Raw genomic sequence first — 27,523 nt, 5'->3', positions numbered from 1 at the left:
AAACACACACCCATACACACAACGACAATGGGCGAATCTCATACATTTGAGTATGTAGTAAAGCAGTATGCCATTTTTAGACACTACATCGCTGAATTCCATCTTGATGCCAAAGATCCATTGGCTCCACGCCTTTTGAAATTGTATGTGACCATTAGTGCCTACATACATTCATTTCTACTAAATCTGACCCCATGTTTGAATATAGTTTTCTCTACTATGTAGTATGCCAAAAGCAGCATGTCAAATGAATAGCACCTGAAAACAAAGTACAGATCAGATCTATAAAATCCATTGGAAGCAAAACACCATTCAGGCACTTTTAGCATACTTTTTTTTGCTGTACTATGATTTGGGACACACTAATTCTAATGTTACATACTATGTAGGATAGATAGTATGCAAATTGCAACGGACCTCTACTCTCATCAGAAATAGTGCACAATCCACGCAATCTAATTCTAAAGTCACATACAATTTCAGTATGACAGTATAGGAATAGTAAATCAAAAATAGTGTGCTTAAAGTGCATTCTTGTCAACATTAATAATATACCATCCAGGCACTTTTTGCATTCTGTTTTTGATTTACTATAATTTGGGACACACTAATTGTAAAGTCACATACTATTTAGGATGTTTAGTATGGGACTTAACACAAATAGTATACCATCCAGGCACTTTTAGCATCCTATATTTGAGGTACTATGATATGGGAAGCACCAACTCTGATATCACAAACTATAAAGGCTGGTCTTTATGCAAATTAATATTCAGGATTTCAAAACAACACACACACACACACACACACTGGTGCAGCAGGTTGAACGGAGGATCCTGGAGAAATCATGCTTGAGGGAGAAACAACATAATGCTCAGGGATGTTACCATGGTGACACGCTGTTTGTGGAAGACATTAAGTGTGGGTGTTTGCACTGTCTGTGAGCAGGAACAACTCCTGGAAATACAGGACATGTGCTGACATGCACAAAACACACACACTTTAATAGAGCAACTCATTCACTCTCTCCCACTCACACACACTCAAAAACATCATTGCACAGCCAAAAGCACACAACTAACTTCATACGCAGACACACGGACAGTGACGCACACACAGAAAATGAGAGAAGAGTTCATACCCTCTGCGTCCAACATCTTGGGGATGTCAAGATATCGCTCTGCCACTTCGAAAGCGTTGTTCAGATTGGTCACTGGGTCGTCCTGTTAACACAAAATGAACATCCGTCACTCCCTTGAATGTCTATTTATTATTTAATTTGGATGGATAGTATGCAAATTGTCTCATCAGAAGTAGTATATCATCCAGGCATATTTTTCATACTATTTTTGACATACTGTGATTTGGGACGCACTATTTTTGTCACATACCATTTAGAATGGATAGTTTAGTATAGTAAAATACTATACCATCCAGACACTTTTAACATACTATTTTTTGATGTATTAACATTACAGATAAACCAACAGTAAGGTCACATACTATTTAGTATGGATAGTATGCCAACTTTGATTCAATTCTCCTCTCATTAGAAATAGTACATAAAATATAGTATGCTAAAAGTGCATGGATGTATACTGCGATTTGGGACACTAATTCTGATGTCACGAAATACTTAGACAATACTGAATTTCAGTTCTCTCGTGAGAAACAGTACAATATTCAAACTACTATTTTGACAAACTGTGATTTGAAATGCACTATTTTTTGTTGCATACTATTTAGGATGGATAGTATGCAAACTAGGAATCAATTCCCCTCTCATAAGAAATAATATCATCAGAAACAGTACACCATCCAGGCTCTTTTAGCATACTATTTTTGATGTCCTAAGATTAGGGATGCACTAATTATAAATGTTGCATACTATTTATGATTGATAGTACCATTCAGGATGGATTTGCATACTATCCATACTAAATAGTATTTGACATTGAAATGTCACATTCTATTTAGAATGGCTAGTATGCAAACCGGCATTCAGTTCTCCTCTCATTAGAAATTGTACATTAAAAAAAAAAATAGTATACCATCCATGCACTTTTAGCATACTAGGATTTAAGACACACCAATTCTACTTAGATACTACTTCGTATGTGAACTGGGATTTAGTTCTCCTCTGAAACAGTATACCATCTAGGCACTTTTAGCATACTGTTTTAAAAATGCAATGATTTAGGATGCATTATATTTGTGTCACATGCTATTTAGGATGGATAGTATGCAAACTGAGAATTGTATGCAAACAATTCTCATTAGAAATAATACTGTCAAAGCACTTTTAACATACCATTATTGATGTACTAAGATTAGGTACGCACTAATTATAATGTTACAATCTATTTAGGATGGATCTGCATACTATCCATACTACATACTAAGTATGGATAATATGCAAATTGGGATTTAATTCTCTCTGTACAAACAGTACATTAAAAAAATAGCATGCTAAAAGTGATGGATTTGGGATGCACTAATTATAATGTTGGATACTATTTAGGATGGATCTGCATACTATCCATACTACATACTAAGTATGGATAATATGCAAATTGGGATTTAATTCTCTCTATATAAACAGTACATTAAAAAAATAGTACGCTATTAATAGGATGCACTAATTATAATGTTGCATGCTATTTAGGATGGAGCTGCATACTATCCATACTACATACTAAGTATGGATAATATGCAAATTGGGATTTAATTCTTTCTATAGAAAGAGTATATATAAAAAATGGCATGCTAAAAGTGATGGATTTGGGATGCACAAATTATAATGTTGCAAACTATTTAGGATGGATTTGCATACTATCCATACTACATACTAAGTATGGATAATATGCAAATTGGGATTTAATTCTCTCTATATAAACAGTACATTAAAAAATAGCATGCTAAAAGTAATGGATTTGGGATGCACTAATTATAATGTTACATACTATTTAGGATGGACAGTATGCAAACTGGTATTCAATTTTCCTCTGATTAGAAAGAACACATCAAAAAATTGATAAAAGTGCCTGGATGGAATATACATTTAGGATACACAAATGCCACACAATTTTTAGGATGAATAGTATGCAAATTGGGACATCAGAAATTGTATAGCAACCAGGTACTTTCAGCATACTATTTTTGATGTACTCCGATTTTGGACGCACAAACTCTGATATCACGAAATTAGATTTTCTCAAAACGTTTATAGATTGCATCTCATCCTTTTTGTTTTCTCATGAAGTACTAACCTTTCTCAGCTTGTCATAATCGATGAGCTCTGGCCTGTGTCTGTGGATCAGAGCATTGAAGGCGAGACCATCCTTCCAGCTGTCAAGAAAAGAAAAACAGTGTGAGGGAAAACAGGTATGTTATATTTCTCTCCTTTAACCAGCAGAGGGCGCCACTCAAACCACAGCTTATAATAAACTTTCCCCTCATTTCTCCATTTATGTCTGTTTAGGACTTGCTAAACTTCGACAAACTACAGCAAAGGAATCTTGCTTGCAAAATGACTGTGCAATTGAGATACTTCAGTTTCAAGTGTCATTTCATCAATCCTCTTTAGCCATCACTGATGATTTGTTTATTCAAATACATCCATAAATCCGCTTTATGCAAAAACAACAAATGAAAACCGCATTAAACACTCCCTGGACTAGTCAAATAAACCGTGTAGATCAACACTAATATGCATTTCAAACCTGATATGGAAGTTCTGAACGTTGACGTTCTTGTAAGGAGCCGTCTTTCTCTGACACCAGAGCAACAGTCCTTCTTTAGCGGAGGTTTCTAAAGAGAGACAAACAGCAGAAACAGGCCATCACCGAACAGTCATTAAGTTTGTTTGGTTTTGTTCTCTAAAGTATGTTTGATTATGCTGTGCAGAGCTGTTCCTAAAATTTCTAAAAGAATATGGAGGTTAAATTATACCCTCCACTGAGATGTCCTGGATGGCGAAGCGGAGGATGATGGTCCAAATCATTCCCAGAGTCATCTTGGCATTTCCATCCACGATTTCTACAAATGCAGACAAAACAGTTGTTGAAAGTGAAAAAAAACTGAAATAAAAATAAAAATAAATAGAAAATAGATAATAAAATTAAAATATAAAAATAAAATATATAAATACATATAAAATATAAAAATAAAATTGTTAACTTTAGTATTTTGGTATATTTTGGGTTTTCAGTTTAATTTAAAGCCTATAACTTAAAAAAAATAAAGACTTAGCATAATATTTTTAGTATGTAGTCATTTTTAAGTTCTCATATTTTATTTTAGACAATATTCAGTTATATTTATTTTATGTATTGTACATAAAACAATTAAATTGAAAATTAGAAACTGCTAACTAAATAAAATAAAAACAAGTATAATCTGACATACTAAAATTCCTAAAACTAAAATAAAAATAAAGATAAACAGAAATATTAAATAAACAAAAGTCAAAAGGTAAATAAAGTTACTAAAACTTACCACTAAAATTAAAATGAAACTGAATATATACAAGTAAAAAGAAATAACAGGAATATTATAAAATAAAATGACAAAGCAAATTACAAAACTAAAATTAAAATGAAAACTGAAAATATAAAAATAAAAATTATTTTTTTTTAATTAGTTTTTTGTATATTTTCAGTTTACATTTTCATATTAAATTTAGTTAATATTTATTTATATTTATTTTGTGTATACACACACACACAAACATTAAAAATTAGAAATTGCCAACAAAATAAAAGTTAAATGAAATATAATTAAAAGAAAAAACTTAAACTGAAATAAAAATAAAGCAAAATACAAATAAAAAAAATGACAAAAAGCAAATTACAGTTACTAAAACTTACACTAAAATTAAAATGAAAACTAAAAATAAAAAAGTTGATGTTTTGAATTAGTTTATTTTGTATATTTTTTCTCTTCATAATTTATATATTTAAGTTAATATTTATTTATATTTATTTTATATGTTTAGAAATTGGCAACTAAATGAACTAAAACAAGTACAATCTGACCTACTAAAGTTACTAGAAGTAAAAATGAAATAAAAATAAAGGTAAATAGAAATCTAAAAAAAAATAATAATAACAAAAAGCAAATTACAGTTACTAAAACTTACACTAAAATTAAAATGAAAACTGAAAATATAATCTAAAAGCAAATTAAATATCTATAAATATATATAGTATTTTATATATAGTATTAAAATACTAATATATATTAGTATTTATTAAAGTTTTTAATTTGCTTTTATTTTTGTATTTTCTGTTTAAACTTACACTAAAATTAAAATGAAAACTGAAAATATAAAAATAATTCTATTTATTTTTTAAATCAATTATTTTTTATTTATTTTGAAAACGAAAACTGAAAAATTTTATATTATTATTTTTTAGTTATTAACTACAGGACAGTCGACAGAAGGAGGGATCGCGGACCCTGTGAGACAACCAGACATTTTAAAAAATAAAAACCCTAGCCAATATTTGTATTGCAATAAATGCACTGCAAACTCAAACACAGACTCGATCTCAGAGACAGACACTGCGTCAACATGAAGGAGGACCGAAAAGGTCACAATTTCCCAAACACACACGCACACAAACATGCACAAGCCTTCAGGTCTGCAGTGGGATCTTCATCTGGCAAGAAAACACAGAGCATCTCTGAATACAGGAGCGTTTGTACCTTCTGCGCCGATGGACACCAGTTTGACTCCTTTGCTGGCGATGAAGTCCAGCGCTTTGTTGACGTTGTTGATCTTGTGAACTCTCATCTTGCCTCTTTCAGGTTTTGGTAACCTCTCCCCTGCATAAAAACACGATGAGCTCTCACACGCTTTCCGTCGTATCAGCACAAACACAAGCCCATTACATTCTCCTCGGCTAAACATTAGCTCAGCGTCTCTGCAGCGTTTTGCACGGCTCTGGAAATTTACAAATGAACTCGAGACTTCTGGGTGAATGAATGAATGAAGGAATGAAGGAAGGAAGTTCACTGACCTGAGATGACCTCTAGGAGCAGCATGAGTTTGAGTCCATCTCTGAAATCCTCCTCGATGTTCTCGATCTGCGTTCCCGCCTTCCGCAGGTGAGAGTTGCACCAGGCCGTGAAAGTCTAGAACAAACAGGAAATGATGTCAAAACAAGTGGAAGCAAGGTCAGGGAAACAGGAAATGGGCTGCGTACTGCTGCATACAGGAATGCTTAAGATGTTTGCTCAGGAAACAGGCGTGAAAATCAATGTCTGATGCGTTTCTAACATGAATACAAGACCACCTCTTGTACGAAATAGCTCAACAAATGCTCAAATATTACATACTTTGCTGCCAAAACATAACAATATGATAAGGTCAGCAGACAACAAACTGTAGCAAATCTTCCAAAACATGTATACATTTTTTTTTTATATTTTAATAAAAATAATCTAAAAAAAAAAAAAAAAAAAAAAAAAAAAAAAAAAAAGTTATTTTATGAAAAAAAATATTTTTAATATAAAAAGAAAAATACTACAACTGCTAAAACAGAAATACAATGACAGCTAAATAGAAGTATTAAAAAATAAAAAAAATATATACAAATAGAAATAAAATATAATCAAAAATGATAAATGTTTATTTCAGTTAATGATTATTTTAAACAACAAAAATGTTCTTATGGTTTTTGATTTAGTTAATTATTAATTAAAAGAAAAATAAATTAAATGAAAATTAGTAATATCTTGGCTACTAACTGAAATAATAATAATATTAATATTAATAATAATAATAATAAAGAAATACTAACATTTCTAAAATGAAAGCTAAAATAAAAATAAAGCCAAATATTAAATGAAGAAAAAAAAAGGAAAACAAAAAAAGTTAAATATTAAAAAAAGTACTTTTACTATAAGCCACCCTACATTAAATTAAATGTAAATTCAAAATAAAAATATTGAAAACAAAAACAAAAACATAGAATTAATTTTTTAACATACGTTTTTGGTTTAATCTTTATTTTTTACTAGAATTTTGTTGTTTGTTTCTAATTAATCTGTTTTTTTTTTGTAAATATGTACTTGTTTTATTTGCTAGTTTTAAATATAAACACAATATAAATAATATAATAAACACAAAATGATAAATGTTTGTAACATTTAATTTTATTTCAGTTAATGTTTATTTTGAATAACAGAACTGTTTTTATGGTTTTTGCCTTAATTAAAATAACCCTGAATAAAGCTAAAAAAAAAAAAACCAAACAAACACCATAATAATACAATATAATTTATAATATAATATTATAACAATACAATACAATATAATATAATATATAATATTTTCATTTAATAAATATTACTTTAAACTAAACGAAAATTAACTGAAATTAAAAAAAAAGAAAACATGAAAATTTCTAAAATGAAATCTAAAAAAGGCAAATATTAAATGAAGCCAAAAAAGAAAAAAAAGCTAAATATAAAAAAAATAATAATTAAAAAAAACAAAAAACAAAAAAACATACTTTTAATAAAACTTACCCCAAATTAAATTTAATTTAAATTAGATTAAAATTCAAAATAAAAGTATAAAAGCAAATTTTAAACATTAAACTTTTAAAAACGCGATTTACTCATTAGTTAACCTCACTAACTGACTAGTCTCGATTGCCAATTTAATCCTCAGCACCTCAACATGAACAGACAGAGACGGGCATCAGATCGCACTGGGAAAGGGGTTTCTAGGCCTGCAGCCTGCAACACAAAGACGCCATTGAGTTTAGTGGATAATGAGCCCCTTCAGCACCCCCTACCCTCGTACGACAGGCACCTACCCGGGACAGGGCCGCCACAAAAACAATTCAGCCTTCACACACATACACACAAACCAGTCAGGACCTGAGCCGGACGACCACATCCACACTGTCAACAAATGCCATTTGATGAGGCCTGAAATACCTCTGCTCACACAGGGGCACTGTGTGTGTGTGTGTGTGTGTGTGTGTGTGTGTGTGTGTGTGTGTGTGTGTGTGTAGGGAAAGCCCTGCGGGACGTCTGTGATTAGTTGGGTGTGGGTGACATCATTCCATCCAAGTCAGAGGAATTACAGAGGAAGAGACGCTACGCCACACATGCATACACTTATGTGCCACTTTTGGCCAGATTTTTATAACGAAATACACAACACTGATGCAAGCACTGCATAAACACAGTTACATCATAATTGCATTGCATATTGGCAATTTTGACTCTAAAAATAAAAACAGATGTTATACATTATGTTATAAATAAATGCATTTAAATTAAATGAACATTAGAAATGTTGCCTTGGCAACTAAATGAAACAAAATTGCTGAAATATTAAAATATAAATAAATGAATATAAATTAAATGAAACTTAGAAAAGTTGCCTGGGCGACTAAACGAAATAAAACATTCACTGAAGTACTAAAATCACTGAAACTAAACCAAAATAAAAATAAATTTAAATAGAAATATTTTAAAATTTAATAAAAATAACAAAATGAAATGAAAACTGAAAATATAATATAATTATGATATAATTATATTATATAATAAAAAAATAAAAATAACTTTTAATTAAATGAAAATTAGAACTAAAATAAAACACTGAAGTAAAATATTATATTATATTATATTATATAAATTATATTATATTATATAAATAATGTATTTAAATTAAAATTGGAAATGTGGCTTTGGCAACTAAATGAAATAAATCTTTGGGTGAAGTACTAAAAATAAATAAATACATAAATACATAAATAAATACATAAATAAAATTAAAATTAGAAATGTTGCCTTGGCAACTAAATGGGGAGGGAAAAAAAAACAAAAAAACAAAAAACTTTTATTGAAGTACTACAATCACTAAAATCAAAACCAAAATAAAAATACAGCTAAACAGAAATATTTGTAAAAATCTAATAAAAACAACAAAATGAAATTAAAACTCAAAATATAATATGATTACAAATAAATAAATTAATTAATTAATTAATTCCAATTAAATGAAAATTAGAAATGTTACTATGGCAACTAAATTAAATAAAATTTTCATACTAAGTACAAAATATAATATTATTATTATTATATTATTATATTATTATATTATAAATAAAAATTTAAATTTAAAGCTAAATAGAAATCTGTAAAAATCTAATGACCTAATGAAAACTGAAAATATAAAAATAAAAGAAAATTTACAATATTCAAGTCTATAATGTATATAAATATTAAACACTGATCTCCATTTATTCCCTATATAACTTAAAATATATAAAATATATAATAATAATAATAATAATAATAATAATAACAATAACAAACATTATTTAAAAAAAATAAACAATTTATATTACCAATAATAAAATCAATGTTTATATAGTTTATACATTATAATATTCTCTCTCTCTCTCTCTCTCTCTCTCTCTATATATATATATATATATATATATATATATTTATTTATTTATATTCAAATACATTATATTAAAAATACATAAAAAGATAAAAAGAATGCAATTAAAAAGTACACTAGTTTAATGTAAATAATTGGCAAACACAGGTGTGTCACACATGCATTGCATATCACTCATTTCGACTCTAGTAATGCGATCAAAATAATTTGCTATGAGAGCAGTGGTTGTGGAGTTTCTGAAACGTAAGAGTTAAAACTCTCGACTGCAGTCACCTGCCACTCCCTGCACAAGAACGCATTTAAGATGGCAGCACATCGTTCCTCGAGCCATCCTACACAAACACACACTCCTGCAGCGACGTGATTGACAGGTGAGGGTGTGGTGCTGTCAGAGGAATGAGCTCAATGCACACAATGCCGTTTCACAATCAGCACAATCAGAGTGATACCATCCATCAGGCTCCTTCACTCTCTCTGTCAGTCTGGCCTGCTTTCAATAGCTTGCTTATGGGTTTGACACCGAACTGTACTGTTAATATGTTCACGAATAACACTAAATCATATTATCACAAATATTCATAAAAACTACATATCTGGAGAAAGTGTAGGTGGTGAGCTGCTTAGGCAAAATACAACAGCATCCGGTATCCAGGGAAAAGGTTCGAGGAGAACAGCATTTAAAAAAATAAATCAATAAAATAAAAAGAACTAAATTATTTAAATAATAGAGTGTAAAAATGTAAAAATCAATAACAAGCATGAATAAACTAATAAACACTAATAAATAAAACTGAATAAGTAAAGATACATTTAAATTGTGTAAGTGTAAAAATAAAAAGATTCTAAATAAATAAAACTATGTATATAAATAAATATAATTATTATAATTATTTACAAAAAGTTACATGTATAACTATTATAAATAAAATAAAAATAAATAATAAAATAATGCAGTGTAAAATGTAAAAAATAATTTAAAAATAAGATTAATAAATATTAATATAAAAATAAAATAATTTAAATAGTTTATATTTAAATAGTAAAAAATAAGCTTTTTGAACTAATGAAACATTTAAAAACGTTAAAATAATAAGAAATGCTTTAAATAATACAGTGTAAAAATAAATAAATACAAATAATTAAAATAAAAATAAATGATTAAAATAGATAAATTTAAATTGTGTAAAATGTAAAAAAAAAGATTAAGATTAATAAATACATAAAGCTATGTATATAAATAAAAATATTTAAATTATCTATATTAAATACAAATATAAAGTTATATTTATATAATACAAAACAATAAGATAAATAAATATTTAAAAAAAATACAAAAGTAATTAAAAAATTATTTAAATAGTGTAAAAATTTAAAAAATACATAAAAATAAGCTTTTCGAACTAATAAATGAAATACTCAAAAAAATATTGAAATAAAAAATAAATACTTTAAATAATACAGTATAAAAATAAATAAATACAAATAATTAAAATAAAAAATGATTCAAATAAATACACATCTTATAATTATTATAGCGAGTAGGAAAAAATACTATAATAATAATAATAATAATAATAATAATAATAAATTAAAAAATAATATTTAATAGAAACCAAGTATTTTCCAAACTAAATTTTAAGTATTTTCAGTGTAAATTGGTTCTTTACACATTTTAACCTTCATATTTGACATCATATTTGGAGGTCTGTGGCATCTAAAAGATTGAAAACCCTTGATATTGGACATTAATAGGTGTGACAATAATATTTGGTGGATTTGGTGATTTTACCACACCACCGCAGTGGCTTTCTATAAGAGTTTTTATAAGAGACACTCATCTGAGGTATCTCTGACTCTCCGGTTGGACTCTACCTGCAAAGGTTGACGATTATACATACATATGAGTCGATACACTGGTAATTATTACTTTGTCTGCAGTGAAATGTCACGTCTGTAATACTAGAACAGCTCAAGCAGGGTTCATGCTCATATCCTAGAGGAAACTTCAGCAGAAATATTCGAAACGGCAATAAACGATTTCCTCATTCTCTGCGAGCTCTAATGTGTTTTCGTCTACGAGATCAACATCAGATCAGCATCATCTTCTACACAACAGCTAGACAAGCCCAATTAAACCAAACTTCAGTGCGCCAGAGCTAAATCTGTGACATTTATAAACACCAATTGGCAACAGTTGGTCGTGAAACAGATCTGGTATCGTTTCCATAATTTTGAGATGTAAAACAGACCCATTCAGTAGGTGGGGCTATGAAAAAACCTCATCTAAAACCGAATGGACGACAAATATGAATGACTATGAGCACAACAGAGATATTAAAATCATAGCAAACTTTAAAGAAGGCCTCAAGATGACTTAAAACTACTTAAAATAAAACGTAAGCTTTGAAATAAGCTAAATTAACTGGGGAAAAAAAAAAAAAAAATCAAGATGCAATCATATTTAATGTTTTTAATCATGCCGTCACCTGCATTTAACTTAAAATGAATTTTCTAGACCTGGGATGGAAATTTATTGTTAACTAAATACAAAAAAAAAAAAAAAAAACCTTCTTGGAAAGAAAAAAAAAAAAAAAAAAAAAACTCTTGAAATAAAAAAAAATACACTGTTTTTGTAAAATAAAAACAAAAAAAAATGATATAAGCTACAAAAAGTTAATTTTTTTTAAAAGCAAGGAAAAAAAAATGTATTTTCTAGACCTGGGATTGAAATTTATTGTTAACTAAATGTAAAAATTAAACCAGTGAAAAAAAAAATCCTTGAAATAATTTAATTTCATTACTTGAAATAATAATAAAAAAAACTGTTTTTGTTTAAAAAAAAAAAAAAATACAATTTCAGACTGTACTAATAAATACAAATAACACACAAAAAAGTTTTTTTTTTTAATAAAAACAGAAAAACAGAATCAAATTAAAATATTAACAAAAACTCTCATAGCATAGCAACGAAAGTAAAAAAAAAAAAAAAAAAAAAAACATGCATATAAAATAAGTAATACATTTTATGTAAGTATAAAAAAATCCCAATAAATCATTAAAAAAACCCATGTCCTTTCTAGAGTTATGGAAATTCATTCTTTTAATTTGATATAATTATTTTAATTATTTAATTTATTGCCACTCCTAGTTTCTGTAAGTTAATCTTAAAGTTTGAACATGACTAGTTTCGTCATTACAGCAGAAACAACACAGATATTTTATGGATTATCATCTTGCATAATCAAAGGTGATAACTCTAACCCTAACCTTATTAAATGACACAAAACGCAGTCATGCAGACGCACATCAATCCTGTGCACTCCTCTGAATGTCCTGAGATCCAGAACTACAACACAACGAGTCTCAACAAAAACTATAGTGAATGTCATGACAATCTGAGCTTTCAAGTGGGAGCAACAGTAGCAGCACAAAGTCCAGAGGAGGGAAATAGGAGGACAGGAAAAGAGTGAGGAGGAGAGAGGGACGTCCATGTAGGAGTCGCCCTGGTGGATGCCATGTTTATTTGTTGATTTATTTATAGCACTTCCTGTCTTTGTGAGACTCCGGGCAGCGTCTGAAGGGCTCGGGTTGCTCAGCCAGACTGCAGGAAGGTTAACCCTCGCAGCGGCCCGGGACGGATCGATCCCAAACGCCAACAACCAGATCCACAAATCTGGAACGCTTTGAGAATGATTTAGTCAACAGACACCTGCGGATCTGACACAGATCAGAGACTGGATTGTGTGAACACACAAATCCACACCAGAGTCCATTTTTCCGCATCTGTTCATCGCCACTTCCAAATGTGGTATTAAATCAGATACATATCTGATATTTGGATGTCAGACCTCTAAACACACACATATATCCCATTTACACAGGAAATCCAAGCCACAAGGCAACAGAGACACATTTACCAACAAAGATAACTTTTATAATAACTTTATTATTAGCAGATATATATATATGTGTTTGCTGAATGCTTATTTAGTAATAATAATAGTAATAATAATAATAATAATAATAATAATAATAATAATAATAATAATAATAATACACTTTATTTCATTCATTTTAAATGTGTTTAATATTTAGTAATAAAAAATAGTAATAGTAGTAGTAGTAGTAGTAGTAGTAATAATAATAATAATAATAATAGAAAAATTAATAACAATAAGAATTAAGACAAAGACAGGCTTTTCTTTATTTTTTTTACTTTTATTGAATGCTTAATAATAATAATAATAATAATAATAATAATAATAATAATATATTATTATTATTATTATTATTATTATTATTATTATAGAATCAACATGTTTAGGTTTTTTAGTTCATTTTTAACTTGTTATTTAGTAATACTAATAATAGTAGAAAAATTAATAAGAATTAAAAGACGACGACAAATTATTACTGTTGTTGTTAATGGCAATAATTATAATATTTAATAAAGATACAGAATTAACAGTTTGGGGCTTTTCTTTAATTTTTAAATTTTATCAAATTCTTATTTAATAATAATAATAATAATAATAATAATAATAATATTATTATTATTATTATTATTATTATTATTATAATTATTATTATTATTATTATTATTATTAATTGTAGAATCAACATGTTTGAGTTTTTAAGTTCATTTTTTACAGAATTAACTTTTTTGGGCTTTTCTTTATTTTTTTATTTTATTGAATGCTTATTTAATAATAATACAATTAATAATAATAATAATCATAATCATAATCATAATAATGATAATATATAAAAATTAATATGATATAGAACCAACATGTTTGGTCTTTTCTTTAATGTTACTATTTTGTTGCTTTATGCTTTATTTAGTAGCTTTTCTTTTATATTAAATTTTTGTTAAACGCTTTTATTAGTAATAATAAAATTATTATTATTGACATATAAGCTCAGCATTTTTGGGCTTATCTTTTGCTCATCTTTTTCTGACCTACAAACAAGCACAGAAAACCTGGAGCTATATTACAAAAAAAAAAAAGAATTAATTAATTAACCACAAATGCAATTTGTAACAAAAAATAAAAAAAGTTGCGGAGCAATTTCACTAAACTATAAACAGTTATTCTGTTAAACAACTATAAACAGTTTGCTACCTGAATAACAACATATCTGGGTAAATGGCAAAAATAAACACGTTTGTGTTTTTGTATTAGTGTAGAGCAGGATTCAATCCTGACTACAGGAGTCCCATCTAGAAATCAGCTTTATTTGAACCACGTCTGCATCTGTGAAACACACAAGGCGACACAAAGTGACAAAGGAGCTGAGTGAAGACTGCTGGGAAGGAGTGTCTGACTCAGGGAGAGTTCGCACAGGAATTGAAATCATCCCAATATCGCACGAGCGATTTTAAGAATGCCAGACATGCGTGTCACGCAGAGAACGGCTGTCCAAACATGATGAAGTGTGTTTGCGTTTGAAGAGCGAGAGTGAGAATGCAGCAGAAAGTCAAGAGACGTAAGAAAAAAATGCAAAGACTCTGATGCATCTTCATCCATTCTCAAGGGCAAACGCCTCCACCTGAGCAGCACAGCAGCTGAGGATCCAGTTTAGTGTCACGCGTGACGAGAGTCCTAGCAACTAGTGATGTTTAAAGAGAGCTGATCTCCAACATACAAGTGCACGAGGGAAAACTATTTTTAACTCGACTTGTCAACTGAAAAACACAACACTCAGCGAGAAGCGACATCAGTCTGCATGCATGCACAAAACGGTTTTTTTTTTTAAAATTGCTGGTTTGTGTGCACAATCAGACAGACTTGGATAATTGTTCTTGCTGAGCTTTGTGTTTTTAAGATGACACACCTGGAGTCTGGCAATAACAGAACTAAAACAGTGTTGTTACTATTAAAGTAAAAAAATAAAAAATAAAGCAAATGAAAATAAATATTAACAGAAATAAAATATTTATATTTCAGTTCAGTTTAAGTACTAAAATTGTTTAAACAAAAACTGATTATTAAAGCTAAACAAAAATATTAAACAAAAAAACTACTAAAACAAAATGTCTATAACTAAAAATTAACATGGAACAGAACATATAAAAACTAATTCAAATATTAAATCAAGATTTTTTTTTTTTTTTTTTTACATTTTTAAAAAATATTTTAGTGAAAGTATAACAGTAATATTTATTATATAATACAGTAATATTAATAATAAAAACTAAACTGACATTTAACAAAAAAAGTACTAAAGTTAAAATAAAAGCAGTACATAAAAACCTACTTAAATATAATACACAGATTTTTTACATTTTTAAAAAAATTTTTACAGAGAAATTACATTTGAAATATTATATAATACAGTAATAATAATAAAAATAAACTGACAAACTAAAAAAAGTATAAAAACTAGTAAATTACTAAAACTATCTAAAATTAAAATGAAAACTACTTAAAAATATTAAATACAGATTTTGATTTAATTATTTACATTTTTACAAATATTTTTACAGAGAAATTACATTAGAAATATTTATTATATAATATAGTAATAAAAACTAAACCGACATTATACAAACAAAAAATATATAAAAAACAAATTACTAAAATGAACTAAAATTAAAATAAAAACAGAACATAAAACCTCATTAAAAATCTTAAATGAAGATTATTTTATTTTAATTTTTTTTTTTAATTTAAAAAATATTTTTAACAGTGAAATTACAATAGTAATATTTCTTATATAATATAGATATTAATACAAATAATAAAATGTCTAAAACCAATTAAAATGAAAACAGAACATAAAACAATATAAAAGATTATTTTATTCGTAATTATTTTTTACATTTAAAAAAAAAAAAAACAGTGAAATTACAATAGTAATATTTGTGTTTTATTTAATATTTTTATTTAGCAGTAATAAAGCTAAAATAAAAATATTAATAAAAACTAAACCAGCATTAAACAAAAAAAAAAAAAAAAAAAAAAAAAAAAAAAAAAAAAAAAAAAAAAAAACAACAACAATCACTAAAACGAACTAAAATGAAAACAGAAAATATTAAAATGAATTCAAAATATTAATAAATACTAACACAATAATCATATTAAAATAACACTGGCTTGAAATTTAAATGGATGAATTTAGCGATAACGTCTCATTGAAAGAACAAGCTGTCTGCATGACTGTGATTATACCCCTTTTACAACATAATTATAAATTACAGATCATTTATAACACACTATAAATTCCCTAGTAGACTTATCCAATCAACTAGTAAATCGTTGTGCATCCAGATGAATTGCTATTTGCAACGTTCCCTCCAAAATCAATATAGACAGCGATTCAAACGACTTGCAACTTGATGAATTCACACCTTCCTACACACACTTCCCGATCAAAGCCATACGTGCTGAGCTTTATGGTTACAGGATGTGACACAGGAAATGTTTCTTTAGCCCACACATGCACAATAAATCACACTAAACTCCTGATCAGAATGAGACGAACGACCTTTGATCTAGAAAACGGAAAGAAACCGAACAAGACAAACAAATTGCACAAGTGATCAAAACTTCATGCTGACATAGTTCAAGTGAATAATGCTCGAGTCAATAAGAGGGAAGCACTCCAGGTGAAATAAAAAGTAATAAGCTTCGGTCTTAAAGGGACAGTGCACCCAAAAATTAACATTCTGTCTTTAACATAAGGATGAATAAATGATCATAGAAAATACATTTTTAGTGAACGGTCCCTTTAACTGTAAGGTCCAGTCAAAAAAACATCCCACGGCCCAAAGGAAATGAGCTCTACAACTGTCATTGGGTGTAGATGGACAGGAAGTAGGGGACTTGGAAATTAAGTCTGAGAACATCTCGTTCTTCAGATTTACAAATGACTACACATTTTGCTGAAAATGTACGTAGCCTCAGGCCATCCAAGATGTAGAGGAGTTCTTCATCAGATTTGGAGAAATGTAGCATTGCATCATTTGCTCACCAATGGATATGAATGGGTGCTGTCAGAATGAGAGCCCAAACAGCTGATAAAAACATCACAGTAATCCACACCACTCCAGTCCATGAGCTAACATCTTGAGAAGCCAAAAGATTTGTGTTTATAAGAGATAAAGCCATCATTAAGCATTTTTTAATGTTAAACAATTGCTTCAATCTTAAATCTATAGTCTATAATCCATAATAAACCCTTTCTTCTGTTGTCTCTCACATCAAAACCCATCAACATGTTTGTTTAGAGCTGTTTTGGACTTGTAAACAGTGCTTAATCCATGTGTATTTCTCTCATGATTTAGACCAGACCACTTCTTCATTGGAGGAAGCATTGTTAAGAATTATGGACTCGTATTTTAGCTAGAAGCAATGGTTTGAAGTTAAAAACACTGTAATGATGGATTTGTTTCTTACAAACATGCAGCTTTTGGCTTCTCAAGATGTTAATTGATGGACTGAAATGGGATGGATTACTTGTGAATTACTGTGATGTTTTTATCAGCTGTTTGGACTCTTCTGACAGAACCCATTCGCATCCATTGGTGAGCAAGTGACGTAAACGTAAAAACCTCCTAAAATCTCTTCTACAGTGCAGTCTGTTGAGTTCAGTCAGTTGCGAGTCTGAAGAACAAGATGTTCTCGGACGTTAACAAGACGTTAATTGATGGACTGGAGTGATGTGGATTACGGTGATGTTTTTATCAGCTGTTTGGACTCTCATTCTGATGGCACCCATTCACATCCATTGGTGAGCAGGTGACGTAATGCTACATTTCTCCAAATCTAATGAAGAAACAAACTCATCTAAATCTCAAATGGCCTGAGGGCAAGTACATTTTCAGCAAATTTTCATTTATGGGTGAAATTTATTGAGTTTAATCAATTGCGAGTCTGAAGAACAAGATGTTCTCGGACGTTAACAAGATGTTAATTGATGAACTGGAGTGTTGTGGATTACTTGTGGATTATTGTGATGTTTTTATCAGCTGTTCGGACTCTCATTCTGACGGCACCCATTCACATCCATTAGTGAGCAAGTGACAATGCTACATTTCTCCAAATGTGATGAAGAAACAAACTCATCTACATCTCGGATGACCTGAGGGTTAGTGCATTTTTTGCAAATTTAAATTTTTGGGTGAACTATTCCTTTAAAGAACAGTAAAAAAAAAAAAAACTCTTTAAATCTCTTCTACGGTGCAGTTCGTTGAGTTTAGTCAGTTGCGAGTCTGAAGAACGAGATGCTCTCTCAGACTTCATTTCCAAGACTTCCTGTCCATCTGGATTATGGACTCACATTTTGGCCAGAAGCATCGGTTTGAGGTTAAAACATCCAAATGATGGATTTGTTTCTTATAAACACACAACTTTTGGCTTCTCAAGACGTTAACTGATAGACTGGAGTGGTGTGGTTTACTGTAATGCTTTTATTAACTGTCATTATGACGGCACCCATTCACATCCATTGGTGAGCAAGTGACGTAATGCTACATATCCACAAATCTAATTAAGAAACAAACTTGTCTACATCTTGAATGGCCTGAGGGTGAGCACATTTTTATTTTTGGGTGCACTATTCTTTTAACCTCTCATTCACACAAACATTCATAAATAACACGGACACATGAATCTCACAGAAAAATTACGGGTCAGCTCTTGAGATTCTGGTGGTGCTCCAGGTTTGTATATCAACTGCTTAAACAGTTTGTGGGAGACGTAAAACCGTCGCCAAGAAAGGTCACCAAACCGAGTGCACTTGAAATTCCTGCGACATCCTCCCGCAGCAGTGGCGGACGAGCAGGAATTTGGCAAAAGGTCAATCTGTAACTAATAAGGCAACTAACAGAGTCAACAACAGTAAATCAGAGCATATTTGAGGACAAATACATATACTTATCACCCATTTTCACCCGTTGACTCCCTTAGTTTTGGCTTATTTTTAGTGCACTACTTGTTCTGCATGTTTTAGCTTTGGTAGTTTCACTAGTGCTGACTCACAAGTGTGAATCGGACTCTTAAGGCTGCTTTCACTGAGGAAAGTGAGTTGGATCGGATTAGACTGAGGCCTCACAGGGACACAGGAAATCTAGTTTGCCAACACAGTCATCCGACACACAGCCAAAAGCACAAAAACACAACCACCTGTAGCAACTAGCTAGCGATTATGCATCAGATCAAGATAGCAACAGGTATTTCTGTCACTATGTTCTGCAGGCGTCTATTTCTATCAACGTCGGCTCTGTAATAGGTTTGTAATACACCAGTGAGTTTCAGAGTGCTCGGAAACAAGCTAAATTAAATGAAGTGGTTTCTCATCGACCACACACTGATCAGAAACAGATAGAAAACTCTGAACCACATCACAGCTGAGAATAAGACACTGCAACTCACCCTGTGTTCTCTCTGACTCTGGCTCAGAGGTCAACCAAGACCAACCCGGCCTGTCAGCAGACAGGAGATCAGATCTTTCCGGCCAGGAGGAATCAGATTTCTTGTTTGGTAACAGGAGAAGCCATTGCAGAGACTGTGCCTCTGGTCTGACAGACTTCAGTGGTTATTACATTGTGCATTAAAGCACAACTAGAAATGCTGACCAATCAGCAATCAACTAGTGAGCAATCAGCATCCCAGACGGGAATAATCTGCTTTAGAATATAAAGCACAGTATCAAACTGCAGTAATTAATAGGGCAGCATGATTTAGGAAAAAAATAATCTAAATGCATTTTTTTTCTAAATAAAATATTTAAAAAACATTTTAATTTACAGTATAGCTGTAAAATTACAATAGTTAAAAAGACAGTTCTAACTGTAATATTTTAATACTAATATTTAATTTCAAAAATAATTTTAATTTATAGCACAACTAAAATTACAATATAAATATTTTTAAAATATTTTTAAAAAATATTCTAACTAATCTTACAATACTAATATTTAAAAATTCAGAAAATAATTTTAATTTATAGTATAACTAAAGTTACAATACTATTTAAAATATTTAAAAATTAATTTTAATTTACAGTACAACTAAAGTTACAATACTAATATTTAAAATATTTAAAAATAATTTTAATTTAAGTACAACTGTAAAATTACAATACTAATGTTTAAAATATTTAAGAAATTGCCATTTTAATTTGCAGTGCAGCAAAAATTACAATATTAATATTTAAAAATATTAAAAAAAAATAGTATTAATTTAAAGTACAACTGCAAAACTAAAATAGAAATATTTACAAAATTTGAAATTATTTTTAATTTACAGTACAACTGTAAAATTATAATACTAAGATTTATGGCTAACATTTATTTATTTATTTTTAAACAAACTATAATAATTTAAGATTTTTAATGTTTGGGGAGATTGTTGGAAAGTTGCTTTTCCAGATTGTGTGGTTATCTATCAATATGGCTAGTAGTAATAGTAGTAGTAGTAGTAGTGATAAAAATAAATATTTTATAGTATAACTGTAAAAACTAGGGGTCGACCAATTATCGGCACCGATATTAATCATTTTTATGGTTATCAGCCATTTTCAAAACCGATTTGCAGATGAAAATAATTTAAAAGCATTTAAAGAATTTTTGTCAGAGCCCTTGTTATTCTTAATTTTGACATCAACTTTTATTTTTTGTTATCAATTTTTAAACCAGACATGTATATTGGTTCAAAATATCGGTCTAGATGATCTATAATAATCGGTATCAACACTTCTAGTCTTAAAAATCACAGTGAACGCTATTAAAGATTAAAAATGCATGTTATAAGCGACCCAAACTCAGAGCAGATGCAAAGATGAGTTAATGTGGTTGAGCATTTACAGTGAACAGAGTCGCTGAAAACAGATCATGAGCTGCTCGCGTGTAAATGAACACAGGGCTGCGTTTCAATCTAAAACACTGCACATGTTTATTTAATTAAATCACAGCCTTTGCAAATTGAGAATCGCTCTAAGCCACATGACGATTTCGGTTTTGTATTTGAGCAGCCCTTTTAAAAAAGTGATATGCAGGGACTTCTGGGACCTCAGTTGAGTGCACTAATTTGCTAAAATGCGGATTTCCCCATACTAGCGTCCCATCACTGGGAAACATGGAACATTTGAAGCTCTGTGGATGCTCATTCCTCACATTCCCCAGCGGAGAGCGAGCGACAGAAGCCCTCTGAACTCCCACCAGTGTGTGAGAGAGAGAGAGAGAGAGAGAGACACTGTCCAGCTCCTCACAGCCCACACCAGGATGGAATGTGTCTCTTCAGCACTTACATAAACACTCTCTCTCTCTGTCCCTCTCTGGGCTAATATTTACTGTGGAATGCACTAACCCAGTGTTTGGTCCTCCACTGGAGCTTTCTGGAGGTCAAAGCACATAGTCAACGGCTGCAGGTCGGAGTCTGTGGGCATTTAGCCTCTACATAACTCATCTCACTGAATCAATCATGTTTAATTGTAGAGATTTATGTTTTCTAATGGAATCATGAGTGGCATTTGAACATGTAAAAGTCGCTGGGGTGCTACTTTGACATTGTTACTGAATTATAAGTGGTTTTTAACCAAGTTGCTATGCGGCTGCTTAATGACACAAAAAGTCTAAAATGACAAAAAGTCCAACTCTCTATGAGTTTGATGAATCATATGTGACCCTGGACTACAAAACCAGTCATAAGGGTCTTTTTTTTTTTTAATTGAGATTTATACATCATCTAAAAAGCTAAATAAATAGGCTTGTTAGGATAGGGCAATATTGGGCTAACATACAACTATTTGAAAATCTGGAATCCAAGGGTGCAAAAAAAATAAAAGATAAAATAAAATCAAAATATTGAGAAAATCTACTTGTCTAAAATCTACAAATGAAGTTCTTAGCAATGCATATTACTAATCAAAAATTAAGTTCTGATATATTTACGGTACTTTTACAAAATATCTTCATTGAACATTATCTTTACTTAATATCCTAATGATTTTTGGCACAAAAGAAAAAAAATCACCCATATTGTTGGCTACTGCTGCAAATACATCTGTGCTACTAATGACTGGTTTTGTGGTCCAGGGTCACATATAGCTATGTTTGCAATTGAACATGAGAGTACTGCGTATTTCTCATTACTGTTCAAAAGTTTGGGGTTGGTAAGACTTTTTTAAAGTCTTGAAAGACATCTCTAATGCTCAACAAGGCTGTATTTATGATTAAAAATACAATAAAAATTGTAAAATTGTGAAATAGTATTGCAATTCTAAATAATGGTTTTCTATGGGAAAATACTGTAAAATATAATTTATTCCTGGGATCAAAATCTAAATTTAGACATCTCTAATGCTCAGCAAGGCTGCATTAATTTGATTAAAAATACAATAGAAATTGTAAAATTGTGAAATATTATTACAATTCTAAATAACTGTTTTCTATGGGAAAATATTGTAAAATAGAATTTATTCCTGTGATCAAAATCTGAATTTTCAGCATCATTACTCTGGTATTCAGTTTCACATAACCCTTGTATCTGAGTGCAAGGTTTTCTTTCAGTTTTCTTTCTATAAAATTTCACAATTGCTTGCCATTTTCATTATATATTTGTTAAATCTAGCAATTTCTGAGTGAAAATTGTTTGTACACCCATTTTTTTCCCATTGCACCAGTATTTCATATTATTTCAGAATGTAATACTAAAATAGGACTTGTAACTTATGCAACTTTTTTTTTTAAATGCAAGTTTGACCCGGTGCAACTTTAAAAATAAAAAATAAAATATGAAAACTTATTAATAATTACTAAAAAGGAAAGTAAATATTCTAAAGTAAAACTGGCCAGGCCTAGAAAGAAAGCCAGATGGAAATGCATTAATTTCAGTATGAACGCAATATTAAAATGTGACGTTACACTCCAATGCCACAACAACGCAATTTTGACCAAGTGCAAAAATATGGTGATTGTGAACGCTTGCCTAAACTAAAACCACTAATGAGGGCACTTTAATTTATTCATGACTCCTAATGTGGCGTGTCATAAAGAACAGTTCAAGGGGAGAAAGTGAGAGAAAGAGAGAGAATGAAGTCAGACAGGTCAGTCCGGTCGGCCTGGTCTCCTGGTATTGTCACTCTGAACTGCCTCTTCCTGTGTCTCCTGTAAAGTTCTTATGTCCTTATAAGGCAACGCACACTCAGTTCTGTGACGCAATAGGCTGCCTGAAGCCCCGCCCCCCTCCTCAACACATACACAAAAGCCACACTCACACCTGATCAAAGCCACCACACCTTTTCTCATCTCGCGCCCAAAAACGCTCTCACTTCATAAAAAGGAAAGCACGTTTTATAAAGTTGATGTTTAGCCTCGTTTATGTTTGTTTGTCCTTCGGGTGCAGGAATGCGAAATATGAGCCCACCCCCCTCAGTGGGACGCTTACAATGAGACAGCAAACAGTAGACGGAAAACAGCCATCAGAGAAACTGCTGTTCACAAACTTCTGCTCAACTTCCTGTTCCTGTGTGAACACATCAGTCTCTACGGGACAAGACAGACAAGTATATGCAATATGGAAAGAGACGGTTGGACCATTTAGTCATTTCAGTAGAAATGCACACGCACGCATACACTCATATCTGTCCTCTAAATGAAATACTGACCTCATTAACTAAAATTAAATGTTTTATTAAAATAAATAAATGTTAACTGAAAATATACAAAACTTATTTTATTTTAGTTAGATGTCAAGGTAAGATTTCAAATTTACATTTGGTTTAAGTTAAAGTACTAAAATTACTGAAAAAAATAAAATAATGTTAAAAAAAAACTTTAATAACAATTACACTGATTTCAGTTTTAGTTTAGGGAAAAGAAGACAAAAACACAAAACGACAAACTTTAAAATTAATAAAAAGAAAGAAAAACGGTTGGACAATTCACTTCTTTCCTGTAAGTGAAGTGTTGTCATTAATAAAAAGGTAATTTAAAGTATAATTTAAAAAAAAATGGTGTTATTTGAAATAAAATAAATGTGAATAAAACATTAAACATTTCATATTTCAGCTAGTTTCAAATGCAACAAATTAAAAATTTAAATTAAAATTTTAAGAAATAATGAAGAAAAAAAAATACTAAAACTAATAAATAAACTAAACATTTTAAAAATTCTAAAAAATAAAAAAGAAAAAGAAAAAGAAAACATTTTATGTTAAAAAAAAATAGGGAAAAAAAAAAAAAAAAAAAAAACATAAAATAATAGTAAACTAAAAGTATTAATAAATTAATTATTTAGTTAAGTATTAATATATTTAACACTGGGCAGACCTAGGAAGCCAGAATGAAATGCATTAACTTCAACAGGACTGAAAACACACACACACACACAACAACATTCCAGCACAAACTGAGTCACCATCCCACTCCTAAAACCGTTTGACACACACATACCGATGACATCCACTGACGGCCCATTCACCTACACTGACCATGTTTACCCATATAAAGACACACGATCGCACACACACAATGACATGATCATCTTTCACAATAGGTGTGTCAAGGCCTTTCTGTTCTATAAATTACTCCACAGTGTGTACTCATTTACTCATGGTCTCTTTCTCACACACACACACACACACACACTATAAATGAAGACATGAATTTGTGGCGGAAGTAAGCCGCAGTGAGTCCATCTTTCCTGTTAGTGAAGTGGCTTTGCCCACATCTGTTTATACACACACACACACACACACACACAACTAGGGATTTCATAATACTAAAATGTCAACAGCTTATAGTTTCATATGCTAATACATAAAAAAAACGTTAAAACTTGTAAAACTTGTTTTTAAAAAAAGTTATAATTTATTTTAGCTACTTGTCAATACAGCATTTTGACTTATCTAGTTTAAGTACTAAATTACTAAAACGAACAAAGTTCAATAAAAACTATATAAAAAAAAAACTGTACAATTCACATCTTTCCTTTAACTGAAGTGTTATCATTAGTTAAAAGTAAATAAAAAATATTATTTTAAAAAAGTGTTATTTTAAAAATAAAATAAATGTGAACTGAAATAAAACATGCAACAAATTCAAAAATTTAATTTAAATTTTAATCTGCTTACCAAGGCTGCATTTATTTGATCAAAAACACAGTAAAAACTATAAAATCTTGAAATATTATGATGATTTAAAATAACTGCTTTCTATTTTGATTATATAATAAAATGTAATTTATTCCTGTGATTAAATGATGAATTTCCAGCATCATTACTCCAGTCTCCAGTGTCACCTGATCATTCGAAAATCATTCTAATATGCCAATTTGCTGCTCAAGCAACATTTCTGATCATCATCAATGATAAAAACAGTTTTCCTGCTTTATATTTTGGTGGAAACTTTTCTTTTTAGGATACTTTGATGAATAGAAAGTTCAAAAGAACATAATTTAAATAAAATACAAAAGCTGTGTTACATCTTTACTGTCAGTTTTGATCAATTTAATGCTTTCTTGCTGAGTTTGGTGTCAGATCTTTCAAAAAAATGACAGGAAGTAACACACAGTTGAGCTATGCTGATACAAGCGACCTGAAAGCGAGGTGTTATTTGTCATGATTCTGAGAAGATCTGCTCAGATCTGCACTCATGACATCACAAGCTCTCTGTGGGTCTGTTGCGGTCTGTTGAGAAACCAAACGCTTAAACGCCTGGGAACATCCGACCACGAGCGCTCCAGAACCGCACGCTTCCATGAAACCCAACTCCCAAGTAGAAAAGACGAGGCTTGTGCGTCAACAACCAAAGTGGAGAATCACAGGCGTCGTGATGTCACTACTCCACACGAACGGAGCCAACGCACAGTGTAGGGCTTTTCACACATCCAGATCACACACGTTGGCTCGCGCTAACTGCTTCTGCTGTGCGTTTAGCAGCAAGACAGAAATGACTCAAACACCACACAATGCTGACGATGCTATCAATAGGTGGAAATGGTGCTGTGGCGTCTCACTGGTGTTTGTCTAGCATCTTGGTGAGCTGTATGACCAAAAACAGTGCATGATTCAGTCACCAAATTGTAGTTAGCATTCACATCAGGATCTACAGGGGAATTTTTCTTCTTCTTCTTTTTTTTTTTTAAATGCACTTCCAGTGGACGGAAAACTAAGATCTAGAAAGAAATGTGAAAATCTGCAGAATGGATGGACACATGTGGGTATTGAAAATATGGCAAAATTAGGAAATGTTAAATAGTATCATTCTTTAATTTTAAAATTATATTTTAAATATTTTATATTTGTATTTTTAATTAATTAATTAATGAATTAAATTAATTTTTAGTGGTGGTGTTATTTTATAGAGAATATTATAAACACTTTAAATGCATATAAAAGTAGTAATTATCAGCTTAAAAAAGCATGAAAAAAAGATGAGACTGATAAATGTGTAAAGATTTTTTAAATCCATATTTTAAAAATGTTTATATTAGTTTTTTTTATTAATGAATGAATTAATTATTACTAGTGGTGGTGTTATTTCATAGAGAATGTTATATAGATAATTACATTTTAAATACATATAAAAATTGGTAATTGGTAGCTTAAGCATTATGAAATTAGAAAATATTTCATAAATGATTTTTTAATCTATATTTTAAAGATATTTTATATTTGTTTTTTATTAATGAATGAATGAATGAATGAATTATTACTAGAAATTCTTTGTTGTCAATTTTTTTGGATTCTGGGTTTTATTTTTTAATCCACATTTATTGTTAAAAATGGTGGTAATCAAATGAATGCATACAATTTTAACAATTTAATTGTTACTACTATTTTTTAAGTTTTTTTTTTTTTTTAAAGTGCTGGAGGTTCACTTTTAAAAAATGAATATATGAACACAAAATTGTGTGATATTACATGCAGACATTGTATTTAGTCCATATCACAATTTTATGTAAGTGTATAGCCCTATTTTTAAATTCATTAATCAGAATTTTCTCATATTTACAGTAAATTCCATTATTACAATATTCCATGGTTCTGTTCAGTTTTTCTAAGGAAACAATCACCGAAACTTGACAAACATTCAATGACAATAATATACATAGTCATATAATTCCATAAAAAAAGGCC

At 30.1% G+C, this 27,523-nt stretch overlaps 1 protein-coding gene across 2 annotated transcripts in view; it reads right to left on the bottom strand.

Annotated features, from left to right (window-relative positions):
* Positions 1 to 27,523, bottom strand: part of actn4 (actinin, alpha 4) — a 51,785-nt gene that overhangs the window by 10,156 nt on the left and 14,106 nt on the right. For both annotated transcript variants that reach the window (XM_051128737.1, XM_051128738.1), the window contains exons 2-7: positions 6,024 to 6,138; positions 5,710 to 5,829; positions 3,952 to 4,038; positions 3,723 to 3,810; positions 3,270 to 3,348; positions 1,142 to 1,223 (exon numbers count right to left, since the gene is read on the bottom strand). In XM_051128737.1, coding sequence (XP_050984694.1) covers positions 1,142 to 1,223; positions 3,270 to 3,348; positions 3,723 to 3,810; positions 3,952 to 4,038; positions 5,710 to 5,829; positions 6,024 to 6,138 — 571 coding nt within the window. The remainder of the gene's footprint in view (positions 1 to 1,141; positions 1,224 to 3,269; positions 3,349 to 3,722; positions 3,811 to 3,951; positions 4,039 to 5,709; positions 5,830 to 6,023; positions 6,139 to 27,523) is intronic.

Source organism: Labeo rohita, chromosome 15, assembly GCF_022985175.1.
Source record: "Labeo rohita strain BAU-BD-2019 chromosome 15, IGBB_LRoh.1.0, whole genome shotgun sequence".
NCBI lineage: Eukaryota > Metazoa > Chordata > Actinopteri > Cypriniformes > Cyprinidae > Labeo > Labeo rohita.
Note: the sequence above shows the minus strand (reverse complement) of the source record. Positions and strands in the feature narration are given on the sequence as shown.